This window comes from Denticeps clupeoides, chromosome 17 (genome assembly GCF_900700375.1).
Source record: "Denticeps clupeoides chromosome 17, fDenClu1.1, whole genome shotgun sequence".
NCBI classification, from domain to species: domain Eukaryota; kingdom Metazoa; phylum Chordata; class Actinopteri; order Clupeiformes; family Denticipitidae; genus Denticeps; species Denticeps clupeoides.
The window spans coordinates 9647784-9661906 of record NC_041723.1 but is presented as its reverse complement, the minus strand read 5'-3'; the positions used below and the strand labels follow the sequence as shown (position 1 = coordinate 9661906).

Sequence of the window (14123 nt, the reverse complement as noted above, 5' to 3'; positions counted from 1 at the left end):
TGGTCTGGCAATGCCCCCCCCTTGGCACCAGGGCCGTGCAGCGAGAGGGGCTGCATAGTCCCAGAAGGCACCAACCTGGGGTGCCTGGAACAGTCGCCGGAGGCTCTGGGACAATCTCCCTGCGCGGTGCAGGGGGTGACACAAGACGTGTCAGAGGGGACATGTGGAGACAGGGCCCACACGTACCCAGATGGATCGGCCCTGATTATTGTGTGCAGGTACGGGAGTCCGGGGCCGCCAAGCGGGACCACGCCGGGGAGCCAGGCCGAGGGTCCGGGGCCGCCAAGCGGGACCACGCCGGGGAGCCAGGCCGAGGGTCCGGGGCCGCCAAGCGGGACCACGCCGGGGAGCCAGGCCGAGGGTCCGGGGCCGCCAAGCGGGACCACGCCGGGGAGCCAGGCCGAGGGTCCGGGGCCGCCAAGCGGGACCACGCCGGGGAGCCAGGCCGAGGGTCCGGGGCCGCCACGCCTGACCACGCCGGGGAGCCAGCCCGAGGGACCGGGGCCGCCACGCCTGACCACGCCGGGGAGCCAGCCCGAGGGACCGGGGCCGCCACGCCTGACCACGCCGGGGAGCCAGCCCGAGGGACCGGGGCCGCCACGCCTGACCACGCCGGGGAGCCAGCCCGAGGGACCGGGGCCGCCACGCCTGACCACGCCGGGGAGCCAGCCCGAGGGACCGGGTCCTCCAAGGGGAGGATACAGCAGGGCAGGAGCCCTGTGGTTGCCGCCGTCCGCCCCGCCGCCTCCACTGATTGTACTGTTGGGGCTCCGAGGACGTAGCCCTTGGAGGGGGGGCTCTGTCAGGATTGCCTGCAGCTGGGCTCCACACCGGAATCCAATCCTGACGCCCCATAAATGCCGGAAGTTTCCCCCGTTCGGGGTCGCTGCCATTTTCGTGAACTCGCTGCACGAACTTGACCTGATTTAGTTTCATGTGTTTTGAGTTCTGGCAATCGCCACACGCCTACGGGTTAGTTTGTGTTTTTCCCTTTTATTTCCCGTTTTTGGCCACCGCGCCATTGTTTATTTGTATTTGTTTATATATATGAATAAAACCCCTTCCCAGCATGTCAGACCTCTGCGCTTCCTTCCCCCGTAAGTCCGTAGTCGTGACAGAGCCACTGTTTTCTGCATCACAGTTATATCTGAATAGTAAAAGTCTCAGAAACATGACAGATTAAAGGCAGAGCGCCATCAAAGTCTGAATCAGTCCTTTCATACATGGGAGCTATAGGGAATGAGGGGCAGGCTTAATGGCCTAAGGCTATCTCTGTCGCAAGTCCTTTGTTTTGTGATCCATCGAGAATTCTGAAAATTTGTCCAGTTTTGCATTTCCTTTCATAAGCCCTGTCCACCGGGAGTACAAGAGAGGTTTCAGTCAATGACTCGTGAGCCGGCGCCACAATCCTAGATCAATACTCAATCAAAGTCCTCATACCCTACAGCAAATCTGCTGCAGTCCCCACTACAGCTGAGACCACGTCCTCATCAGGGCCAGGCGGAGTGGAACACGACTCCGTCAGAGGCACCCCGTAAAGGCAGGGAATCGGAGGGACGAGGGGTGGCGAGAAATCATGTGGGTTATTAAAGTCCATGTCTTTGTTCAAACAAGCGGGGCTGCTGTAATTTAACATTAAAGCGGGAGTGCCGCCGATGCCGGTCGGGCTGGGGTCTGACCCTGAGCAAACTTCTGCTGGAGTTTCCCAACTCTTATCACATGGCTCAAACAAAACGGGCAGAACGTGATATGTGCAAGATGAAAAATTGAGAAAAAAAGACTAAGGGAGTTATCGTATTGCTGCATCTTATGAACTTTCTAGCTGTGGAAAAAAAAAAAAAAAAAAAAACCCACACACACAGAAAGCCTCACCCTGTCAGTCTGTGACTCACAGCTCTCCTGATCTTTGAGCCGTCAGTCATACATCAGTGCGCTGACAGATCGAGACCGGCGACGGGTTGTCTCACCTCCCCAACCCATCACGCCGCTGGCGCCTGGCAACCAGTCGCCGCGGTGTAAACACCTCCAACCTGCAGGTGCTGATGCGGTACGTCCAGGTGCTGTCTATTAACCTCGCCACTGATGTTCCGATAGTGTCAGTGAGTGGCTCAACACTTCCATTGAGAATAACCAGTGACAGAAAATACAGGGGAAAAACACTTGCTTTTGGTAACAGAATATTGACAAAAGGTGTTGCAAAAAGTTTCTAGAAGGCCGCTGTTCAAAGAGAAGTTCCAACAAGCTGGAAAGATGAATATATCCCATCTACATTTATTCATGGACCGTCCTAGAACATTTTACATCAAGTTTCAGCAGATGGTACAGTACAGTTCCTGTTTGCATGTACTGAAACTGAGATAATAGCAGGCCTTCATGCATGTTCTCTAACCGTATGGGATGGGTGTGACCAAATCTAGAGTATTATGGTTATGTTAATGGTGTACAGTACAAAACCACATTAAAGTAAAAGAGAAATAACAACACTGCAGAACACAAGTCTTCCAGTCTAGGTCTACACAATATTTTTTAAATAACCCATAAAAACGACATTGAAAGATTTTTTGCAACCTGTCCCCCCATTACAAACCTGAGCCACATATTTTAGCTGACACTGCTGAAATAACAGATAAGGTAATAATGTGCTTATTTAGTGAAGATCTACAAGTCTACAAATGGCCCTGGGCTCCTTTAAAAAGCTTTTAAAAAGCAATAGCAGCAGATGTGATTCATATTTACACTGTCTACTGCCTGAAATCTTTTATGGATAAGGATGCATAGGACATTATTATCTTATCTCCTTTCCAATGTACCCCAGTAGACAATTTCTTTTTTCCTCATCCCATTTGACCAGATGGAACAGGCCAACCTCACAGGGACAGAGTTTAGGTGCAAGGAAAGCTGGACCACAACGTGATCACAATGGAAACTCTTTAATAGATTAGTACCCCTGGAGCTGCACAGAGTTCCTGCTGCCAGGGAGCCGCGCCCGCTCTGGGATACTCTCCAAATTATATAGAGCCAAGCCAGGCCCCAGCAATGAAAAAGTCTAAGAGAGAGAAATGGTTTTACAATGGTCCATAGTAATGCAATTTAACACAGAAATGATGAAGTTAGGGGGGCTGGAGTGATAAACACACTGATTTAACTTGATCAAACCATAAAGACTTTACAAAAGGAAAACTAATTTTGTTATATTTACATCACTTAAATCTAATAAGAATTCAGTCTGTTATTTCTCTCAGTCATTTTCCTTAACTGCTTAGTCCAACTCAGTGTGGCAGATGCCAGAGTCCATCCTGGGACATGGGGCGCAAGATAGGCTAACAATACCTAATGATACCACACTAACAATACCTTTACATACCCCTGAACGATGGGAGGAAACAGGAAGACCCAAAGGAAACCCACACAGGGAGAGCACGTAAATTTATGAACACATAAGGTATACATCGGGGTTCAAATTCACAACCTTGGAGCTGTGAAATTGAAGCCTATGCAATTTCTCACTTATGAGGAATTGGTTTCTAAAATGAGATGGTTATTTTAATGCTTGTGCATTGCTGAGTATACTGCAGTGACTAAATCTGCACAGATGGAGTCCAGGTGACCTTCCAAACTGACACAAGATGAACAAGTAGTCTCCTGGAATGACAACTTTGCATGCTGTGTACAGATCTGTGCGTGAGTGTCACAGTCCACCACATTACAAGCCTCAGATAGGACGCCGGTGCACCTGTGTCACCTGTCCCAGGTGTCTCTCACAACACTGAATCAGTCAATCAACTGACAGATGCCAATCAACTCTGAGAGACAGCAGGTGCTCTTCTGTGAGAATTTCTCAGGGAAAGGGCCAGCTCTAAAATAGTCTCATGCGTGTTACCCTGGTACAACCCAAAGATAGAATACATGGCACCAAAACTGTGTTTACGTGTCTTAAGGCTGTGAGTCTATCACAACAGGTGAGGCAAAAATGCAGCCATCAGACTAACAGGAAAATAATATTGTGTGAACTCCATATTTGTGTAGCATAGGACGTTGACAGAGGTTTGACAAAACAGGAGTAAAAATACCGCCTAACCATCTGCCAGTGACATAAATTGCATCTAAAAAGTATTCACAGCACATCAGTTTTTATATTTTACACACAACACTCCATAATGACAATGTTAAAAAATTTGGCTTTTTAATTTATTAAAAATAAAAAAACTGAGAACGCACATGTAGATAAGTATTCACAGCCTTTGCCATAAAGCTCAAAATTGAGCTCAGGTGCCTCCTTTTTCTCCTGATCATCCTTGAGATGTTTCTGCAGTTTACTTGTAGTCCAGCTATGTAAAAAAACTGTTGATAGGGCCTGATTTGGAAAGGCACACGTCCCTCTATATAAAGCCCCACAGTTCATGTCAGAGCACAAACCAAGCATGAAGTCAAATGAATTGGCTGTAGATCTCTGAGGCAGGATTGTCTCGAGGCACAAATCTTGGAAAGGTTACAGAAAAATTCTGCTGCTTTGAAGATGCCATTGAGCAGAGTGGCCTCCATCAGTGGAATTGGAAGAAGTGGAGGAAGTTCAAAACCACCAGGACTCTTCCTGGCCAGACCAGGAATCTTGGTCTGATGTGACAAAGATTGAACTCTTTAGGACAGCTCATCAGCAGGCAAATATATGCAATATACGCTTGCTTCTTTATGGATGCTATCCTCTCTGACACAGGGACCGCACCTAATTTCGTTGTACTTGTTACAATGACAATAAAGATATTCTGATTTTGAATAATGGTGGTGGCAGCATCATGCTGTGGGGATGTTTTTCAGCTCCAGGAACTTGGAGACTAGTCAGGATAGAGGGAAAGATGACCGCAGCAATGTACAGAGACATCCTGGATGAATGCTCTTGAAAGTTCATCTTTCAGCAAGACAACAACAAGCAAGACAACAACTAAGCACACAGTCAAGCTATAGGAGTGGCTTCAGGACATGTGAATGTCCTTGAGTGGCTCAGCCAGAGCACAGACTTGAATATGATTTAACATCTCTGAAGTGATCTTAACTGGCTGCGCACAGACACTTCCATCCAACCTGATGGAGCTTGGGAGGTGCTGCAAAGAGGAATGGGCAAAACTGGCCAAGAATAGGTGTGCCAAGCTCGTGGCATCACATTCAAAAAGTCTTGAGGCCTTAATTACTGCCAAAGGTGCATCAGCAAAGTACTGAGCAAAGGCTGTACTTATGTACATGTGATTTCTAATATGTTATTATTTTTAATATATTTGCCTCAAGTGACCTTTCTTCACATTGTAATTATGAAGTGTTGTTAGTATAATTCTGAGGAGAAAAATGTTTGGAATATGGCTGTAACATAACAAAATGTGGTAAAAGTGAATACTCCTGATGCACTGTGTGCAAGATAAAGAGGGACAGGAAAAGCACAGATACCAGAACAGCAGAAGAATACATACTGAAATCAACACAAGAATAATTCAAACATGAGCAGGTTTACAGCCGATAGACTCTACAACACCAGTAGCCCATTCAGCAAACAGTCTTATTAATCATTTATCAAAGATAAAAAAAAACTCTCTCGATGAGGGGTAGAGCTGATTCAGAATACACACTCAGCACAAACAGTGGAATTATAGGAATATTTATCATGTACGTATTCTGTATTGAGGAAAAACATGCAGAAACATTTTCCAATTTCAGCCTGAGTAACACTGTTCAATTATTGTATGTGTTTGACTAAAACAAACAGACCATTGTGTATGCAAAAATTGCTGCACCACTATTTCATTTCAACTGCTGTCCCATAATTAAATGAGAGGAGTGTTCCTCAATACTTGCTCTCAACAATACCAAATTCAAAACCTGGCAACACTGACAACATCATTCAAGTTTATGATTATGTCTCTCACAATTTTATTACTATAACTCTAGCTGGGCACAGTTGACTTATTGAAGATACAATAATTTTTTTTTCTGTACACAAGGAAACCCTTTACATTTGCTAACAATTTGCTAATAACACCTATTACAATTATATATCCAAATAATCCTTAATATATGCAAATGAGGCAAATTAAGATGCATTTAAGGTATGAGATGTAAGACTGAGGTTTCTAAGGTAACAAGGGATATTACAAGCATAAGGCCCGGCAATAATAATACCCAGGATGACTAGGACTGACTGTAACACATCAGTGAAAATACCCAGACTGTGCAGATGAGAGAGACATCGGCAACATAATTGTCAACAGATGAGACATATGAATAACGTGCAGCCTTTGAGATCTTTTTGTCCGACGATGGATCCCTTGAATGCCTTTTTCAGAGTTGGTAAAGACTGAACCCAAATCATTTATCAGAGGCCAGTTCCATATTAAGAAAATATATGATTTTTCAGGTTTAACAAAAGCTTGTATGAACTTATTTTAGCCAAGGCCAGTCACTTTAAAGGAAACATTAAAACAGGCCAATAAAAAGGACCACAGAATCAGAAGATTGTGTGGGTACATATGGCACTCTAATGGTTTGACACTAAACTAATGAATATGGCTGGCAAAAAACATTCTAAAAGCATTCTGGGACCATTTAAAATGAAACACGTGGGAAAAATTACACAATGAACAGTTATTTAAATGCAAATGTCTTAATTTAAGACACATATATTAAACAAAAGACAGTCGGTCACCAAAGAGTCTGAACAAACAAGCCAAAAACATGACGGGTAATATCTGAGGGAGCTGTTTGGATCTAGAGGGGCCCATGATGGTCCTTAATTTTCCAGGTAGCAAGGGTTGGAAGTGCAGATAATGAGGCATTGTGGGATTGAAAGGCCCGGGGCACACAACAGTCAGGGCAGACCCAGACACGGGCACAGGGAAATCCTAATGGTACCGACAAGCCACCATTATGCGACAAATTACCTGCCAACATTAGCGTCACCCTCAGCCGCAATCATTTTGTCCCTCGGATCAATCTGCACTCTAGCCCCGCCGGTCCGACGCAGAGGGCCTGTCCTGGCAATTAGGTATTGATTTTTGTAGCCTTTTATTTTCTCAGCTGGGTGACCCAGTGCCCCCCGCGCTCGCGGACGGACTTGGACATGTTCGTCTCCGACATGACGCATAGCTGGAGGGATCCTGTCGCAGATGTGAGTTACACACAACAGTGACCAGACACACTGCGTAAAACGCCACTGGGGACACATTATCCACGGCAAGCGGTTATCGTCGTGTCTGGATGTAGGACGTGCTGTATAACGCCCTTCCCGCCAGTGTCTCTGATACAGGGAGCCACACATTTTCTGTAGGCGAGGTGGAGGACTAATCAAATAACGAGGGAATTTTTGTCACTGACCCTTTAATCTGAGCCATTGGAAAATGTGCATCAGCGAGTACATGCTGTGAATATGTGAAGTTGTCCATTTTCAGTTCTGAACATAAAATTAGACCCGTGAACAAATGGCAGATTCATAGTTGCCACTATTTACCCTGTGCTGTGTGTGTGTCTGTGTTTCAGATAAGCTGAAGAGTACAAAGTGATTTTCCTCGCCCACTCATGGTAAACTCTGCCTCCCAATTAGCTCTGATAGAAATACAGATTAAAAGCAGTAACATTTTTTGTCACAAGATGAATAATGAAACATTTGCCCTGAATTCCTTACCTCCATGCCTTCAATGCACACACACACAAAACTTCTCTGCATGTTTCCAACCTGTAGACTGACATTGTGTATTGTTGCCATTATTTATACTGTAAAAATGTATCTTTGCATTGTTAATTCCAGAAGCAACATACTACTGTACCAAGCACTAAATGAGCTGATTAAAATCTCCACTGAATCCGCATTTTTGTAATTTATTCAAAAACTGAGGTTTTTAATCAAATAAACTATTCACATCTGAGCACATGCATGCGTGTGTGGGGGAAACAGCTTCAATTTGTGTTCCCCAGGCAAGAGCCCAGGTAACGCTCCCATTCACCGACCCCCATGTCAACACACTCTGATCAGCCAGGGCTAAGCAATCAAAGACGGAATTACCCAAACGACGTTCAGATTTGGTATGCTGCTGTTCAAAATGACGAGAAGCGGTAGGAAGAGAGAACAGGACAGGCGGCTGTATTAAAATAGTCTGAGGGAAAGACAGGGAAACATCCGAAAGGTACACTTCAGAAAAGTAAGTAAACAGGGAATAAAGGTCCATGCCAATTGTCTGAACGTGGCCACCACAGTGAGTGCGTTGCATTTGCGTGTATGTGTGTGTGTGTGTGTGTGTGTGTGTGTGTGTGTGTGTGCTTGACTTGAGACCGCCTGCTGCAGTTATCAGTTTGCACAGAAATGTCAGATGACTGTGACATTCTCCCCTGCAGCTTTTCTTCCCGAGGCTCCCAGAGAGAAAAATAAACCACACACGCAAGCACACAGCCAAGTGATGGAGAGACATAACCTGCAGAGGTTATGTTTGTGATGATTCAATGATGCTAATTAGTTTTTCTGAATTAATATATAGATGTAGCTGTGTGTCTGTATGTGTGAGACTGACAAAGCATGAATGCATATGAATGAGGGGAAAATATCATTGATTGTAAGTGTGTGTTTTGTGGATTATACAGTTATGGCATTAAAAGAATATTGATCGATTCCAGTTTGACTCACAACTTAACTCATTTAATAATAAATGATAAACAAACACATTTTATTCTCCTTAAAGACATTTCATGATGCACCATCCCTCAACCATCTTGCCCCCGCAGGGGTCCAATCATAAACAGCACAGCTGATGATCATGACCTTCTGAGCAGAAGCCACGCATCATCACCCGTTCCGTCTGTGGAGAGGGCGGAGAAAAGTGCTTCCCAAGTGAACGGCAGGGTCCGTGGTGCGTGCTGCGCTCACGTTAACCCTGAACCCGGGACTGGCCGCCCGCTGGCCGCTCCACTGTACCGCCCTTTATTCCTGATCTGTGGGGTGTACGGGGCTCGTGCTGCCACTGTGCTTCTGCTCCGAGAGGGCGGGACAACCCGCTGCGCACGGAGGAGTCGCATGCTTGACACAACGCAGTACGTCACACGCAGACACACTGAGTAGAATAAAGCTTCTTTTAAAAATGAATCCACTTCATTGAAACTACAAACCTATAAATTCAATTATCATCAGCACCATCGTTGTCCCACAAGGTTCATATTGCCATTACCTTCGCCATCCTTTCTTTAATATGATTCACATTATGAAAGTGACTGTTTTTGTCACTGTGATACACAGCAACCACACAGTACGCACAGCAAAATGTGTCCTCTGCATTTGTTTTCTGATCCGTCTTTAGTTGGATGTCTGCTACGTCATTGATTAATGGCTGACAGGGAGCCTCCGTCATGTTTTAAAGATGGCCTCCTCTGTACATACTGAAGGCAACATGAACTGAAATTCACTCCACAAATCCCACTAATAGTAAGTTTCATTGCAGCACCAGTCACCATGTCTTTCTAAAATGCAGATACTCTGTTTTCACAGCAATGGAGTAGTAAAAGCAGTAGCAGAAACAGAAAATGGGCAAAGATTAAACTGTTGTGATGTAAACGTACATCACGTTCTGAATGTGACCTCCCTCGAGCAAAACACAAATGAGCAAAAAAAAAAAAAAAAGTAAATAAAGGAGCTCGGTTTCACTGGTGGACGAGGATAAAAGTGACAGGGTTGACAGTGAGGCATATAGATTCTTTGCAAAAGAACCGCCACTGTTATGTGTCACTCCTTTATGTCTCCCTTGAATAATAATAATAATAAAAATAATAAAAAAAAAACAAAACACCAAATTACCTTCAGGCGGCATAAAAGCGCAGTACACAGCAGGGGGTGAAATGAAACTGCAGCCGTAGTCTGGGAGCTTCAAAACAAGGCGGCATCTTCATATTTTCTCCCTTTGACTAGCCCCGTTTAATGGCCCGGGTAAACACCCATTTTTGTTTTTTTGGCCGGGCCCCATGCAACACATGAAAATCCTGCCTATGGGGGTTTTTTCGGCAGTTTTCATTTGCGCCTTCTGCCCAGCGTGCCGGCAGGTTGCCGCTGTAACTTCATTAAGTCCTTTAGCTGAATTTTATTTCATCCGGTTGCCTCTAGATAAACACGCTTTGCCTAACCAACTTAGCTGGGCATTAAACCGGAGGTGGGCTGCCCAACAACGCCACTGCTTCCTCTCTTCTCTTCCCCCTGGAATGAGGCAATTACTATTTCAATGCAATGATTTTATCAATTGCCAGACAAAGGCACTGCTCTAGCCCTGCACAGTGGAGGGCTGTCCCATGAGTCAAGCTTTTGAAGAGTGGCCCTGGTGGCTGCTCTGTGACAACAAGCCAGCAGGACAGATACATGTTTGTGTCTTAATGACAGACAATAGACATGGAACAGAGAAACGTTATCTTTCATTATTCTCGTTCCATCCAAACAAACATCTTTACAGATTGTAATTAGTGAATAAAGCTCTGTATTATGATATTATGGTATGATGTGCAAGCATTGACAGTATCATTATTGCCATTATTGTCCAATAACAGTAAAATTTGCGGAAACTCTTTGTATTTAGGCAATATGTAACTAACAATATAAAACCAAGTAACTTCACTCACAACTACACTAAACAGCTTCCAGGAGGTCCTCATGCCTTCAGTTACTCTGATATGACAGCTCACCACTGTACCATTTCCAGGGTGATTAAGGGTCCAACCAAGGGTTTACAACAGCTAAAAACAACTGTAACTGTTGCACTCTGCAAAGGTAATATTCACCAGTACATCAATCAATCAATATGTAAAATCTCAGGCCATACACACACCAAAAAAATCAATTGTACAGGTTATAGGTCGTATTGAAGGTAAGAAATGCCTTGAAATGTTTTGTTGTGTTTTTTTCATATTCATTGCATGTTTCAGACTGGTTTACACATTGCCTATATTTGAAGAAGCAAATCGGTTCTTGTTTTCATTCCAAAAGGAAGGTTGAAGTAAATTCTGGGCATGTTACAGATAATCCTGTGTTCTTTACCTGTAGGCGAGCCCTCCAGTACTTCTCCAGCGTAGCGCTGTTCTTTGAAGATGGGCCTGTTGTCATTCTGATCAATGACAGAAACCTCCAAGTCCACTGGGCCCTCCACTAGCCTTCCACCCATGTCTATGGTTGACACTTGAAGCTGAAAAAGAAAAAGGTGAAGAGTCAAGGGTTAATGTAGAAAAATCAAAACAGAAAAAACAGAGATCCAGCCTTTCGTAGGAGAGCTTGTTGTGACCGACACTCTTGCAAATGCTTTCTGAAACTTCTGAAAAGGGTTTCCAGCAACTGTCGAACTACACAGAGGAAAGAAAAAAAAGTGCTGCAGGAACAAAAGAAATATAAAGTTCATGAGTTACCCTTTTGGGAAAAATAGAAATTGATTATTTTTTCCCCGTTTCAAATGGAAGGACCTCTCTCTCCTTGCTGCTCGCTGTTGTCTTTTTTTCTTCCTCTCCTTCTCTGGCTTTCTTTTTTTATTATTCTACTTGGCTACTATTTGTTCCAACTCCAGTGCTTCCACAGTGCTGCTAATAATGAAGAGATGGCGGTGATAAAACTTAATGGCTGCAGTTTTCCCCCAAATGATGTTGCGAGCATTTATCTCCTCCTGAAATGAAAATCGCTGAGAGAAGAAAGACTTTTAACCATCGGCCATCAGGTCTTAGCAGCATGGGTAATTGCTGCCTATTGTTGCCCACGGTCAGCCAATATTCCTCAGCATCGGGAGATGAGTTGACTCGAGCCGGTCTCGTTTGCTGGATTCGGAAACAGGAGAGTTTGAATGGGGACAGGGTTTAACAACGCCGACAAATTGCCCCCGATTCATTGAGGAGTGAACCATGGGAGGAATCGCCGGTTTCTGAATAGTCCCTTCTGGTTTCTAGCTTGATGGCCCCTTATGCAGATCACTTTGGAGAAAACATCCTAGTGGGCTTGTACTGCTGCAAAAAGCCCTGCGGAGGGAATCGCTGGCAGGACATAGGTCAAGCTGGAAAATGACGATGAGGAGGAGGGGAGTGACAAAGATTCAGTTGCTTTTCATAATGAGAGAGTTTATGACGTTCCACGACAGAGACCTTTTTGCTTGCTTGCTGCCTAAAGCATCTATCGGTTATTCATTTATTCAGCCATAGTCTTACTCTGAAGCCTGAGTGGGACTAACAAGTGACAGGCCGACCGCTGCTCCATGCCCGACACCAAACAAGCCAAACGTGCCGCTCACGGTGAGACTTCACACTGCTTATCCTGCTGCAGTGCCCCGGTGCCCGGTCAGCTCCTTAAAGGTGCCCTGCATCAAAGAGCCCCTAAGCCCTCCTTTACAGGCCGATCTGTGAGCTGCGCTGTCAGGAAACTGTCAGAGGCAAACTTCCTACTTCCACAAAGCCGGACATTTTTTTTTTTGAGTTGCATTAAATTTAAAGTTCACTTATTAAATATGTATTGGACAAGTGACCTTTCATTAGCTAATTATGATCTCATAATGCACTGCTGATTATAGAAAAAATAATTAATGGGCTCATATAGCCTAGTAAACGAATGCAAAGTTTATTAAGAAGGGTGGTTATTTCATGATGTTAATAATATATTTAGTTATTAATTGAAAATCTACAAGAAACCGCAAATTAATGAAACTTAAGTTAAATGTGTGAGATTCTCGATAAAAACAAAGCAGATTGTCAAAATTACCTCCATATAACATCTGTCACTGCACACGTCCATCTGATAAACAGATTGCGCCACATATCGCCACACTATTAGATGAGTTTATTAGTCTAAAAGCCCAGCTGAAATGATCCATTGCAGATGGAAGGTGTTCCGCACGGCTCCTCCCCTTTATGCTATATTAGCAGCTCCCGCTGCTCTCAACAAAGCGTGACAAGCCTTCTCCTCTCCATCACACCCGTCCGGGCCACTCTCGCCACTCAGAGCAGGCCAAATCGAGCTTAATGACACAGACGCATGCTGAACTCAAGGCATTAGGGGTTAGGACATAATGGCTTCATAGATCATCACCCCGTTTCTGCTCTGCATTGTGGGAGTGGACTGAATATCCATGGGGGCTCATTTGTCTCATCATCTTCATTGGCCACTAAATGCTGATTTAAAAAAAGGGTCATGCACGGTCACAGTTACACATTAAGAAATGTACTCGGTAGGTAAAAAGGATTATTCCTGTCTCTGTTCCACCCTTTCAGACCAATCCCTGAAGCCTAAACCCGCAGTGCTTCAGTGCAAACACTTCAAATTTGGACATGTTAAAGTCAACTGTACATCTTAAGTGAAACACATCTTCAGGTGAGATGCGTTCAGATGTGATGGGTACTGAAATCTCAACAGGCTCCTCAGAATAATCACCTCAGATCAGGGTACTCCCCACCGAGAGTCACACTCAGTAAAACATCCTTGTGTACAGGGTTTATTTACTGTTTTCTACCACATTTATGAATCTGTGTCAGCTCAATCAAACGTCTGTATGAAGACATGTAGCGCAATATGCAGCAGCGCCTTATCACCAGAAGTCGTGGTACCTGGCCTGTTTCAAAAAGCTTACATGGCACTGGTTGATATTCCTGCTCTATGGGTGGTCAAGGCACATCAGCAGAAAACAGTAAGTGTTCTACTGTGTACATGAACAACACTGCAGACGTGTGTAAAGCATCTGTTTTACACAGTGGAGCTAAGGTAGGTAGCACAACCAAAGTTATGGGGTCTTTTGTCAACAGTTTCATTTAAGATGTTGAAAAGTGAAGTGTGTCTTGAAAAAAAAGCTCTGGCCACATGTCAGTATTTACTGTTGTCAAGGTATTTCGATTACATTTATATTTATGGCATTTAGCAGATGCCCTTACAGCCTTTTGCTCTGGGACACAATGGTAGTGAGTGGGAGTTGAATCTGTCTCTTCTGTTTCATAGTGAGTATTTTACCCACTAGGCTAATAACACAGCTATACATTAGGGTCCAAACCTTTTGCAGATGATTTTAATTAAAGTCCATTGTGAATGGAGGCTAGACTTTGCTACACTAGTGTCCCTTGGCCTTCCTCACCAGCTATGTTCTGATGCCGTGATATGTGAT

General features: G+C 44.5%; 1 protein-coding gene across 2 annotated transcripts in view; it reads right to left on the bottom strand.

Moving 5' to 3' along the window:
• cdh13 (cadherin 13, H-cadherin (heart)) overlaps positions 1–14123 on the bottom strand; it is a 299980-nt gene that overhangs the window by 129300 nt on the left and 156557 nt on the right. For both annotated transcript variants that reach the window (XM_028958803.1, XM_028958804.1), the window contains one exon: positions 11042–11186. In XM_028958803.1, coding sequence (XP_028814636.1) covers positions 11042–11186 — 145 coding nt within the window. The remainder of the gene's footprint in view (positions 1–11041; positions 11187–14123) is intronic.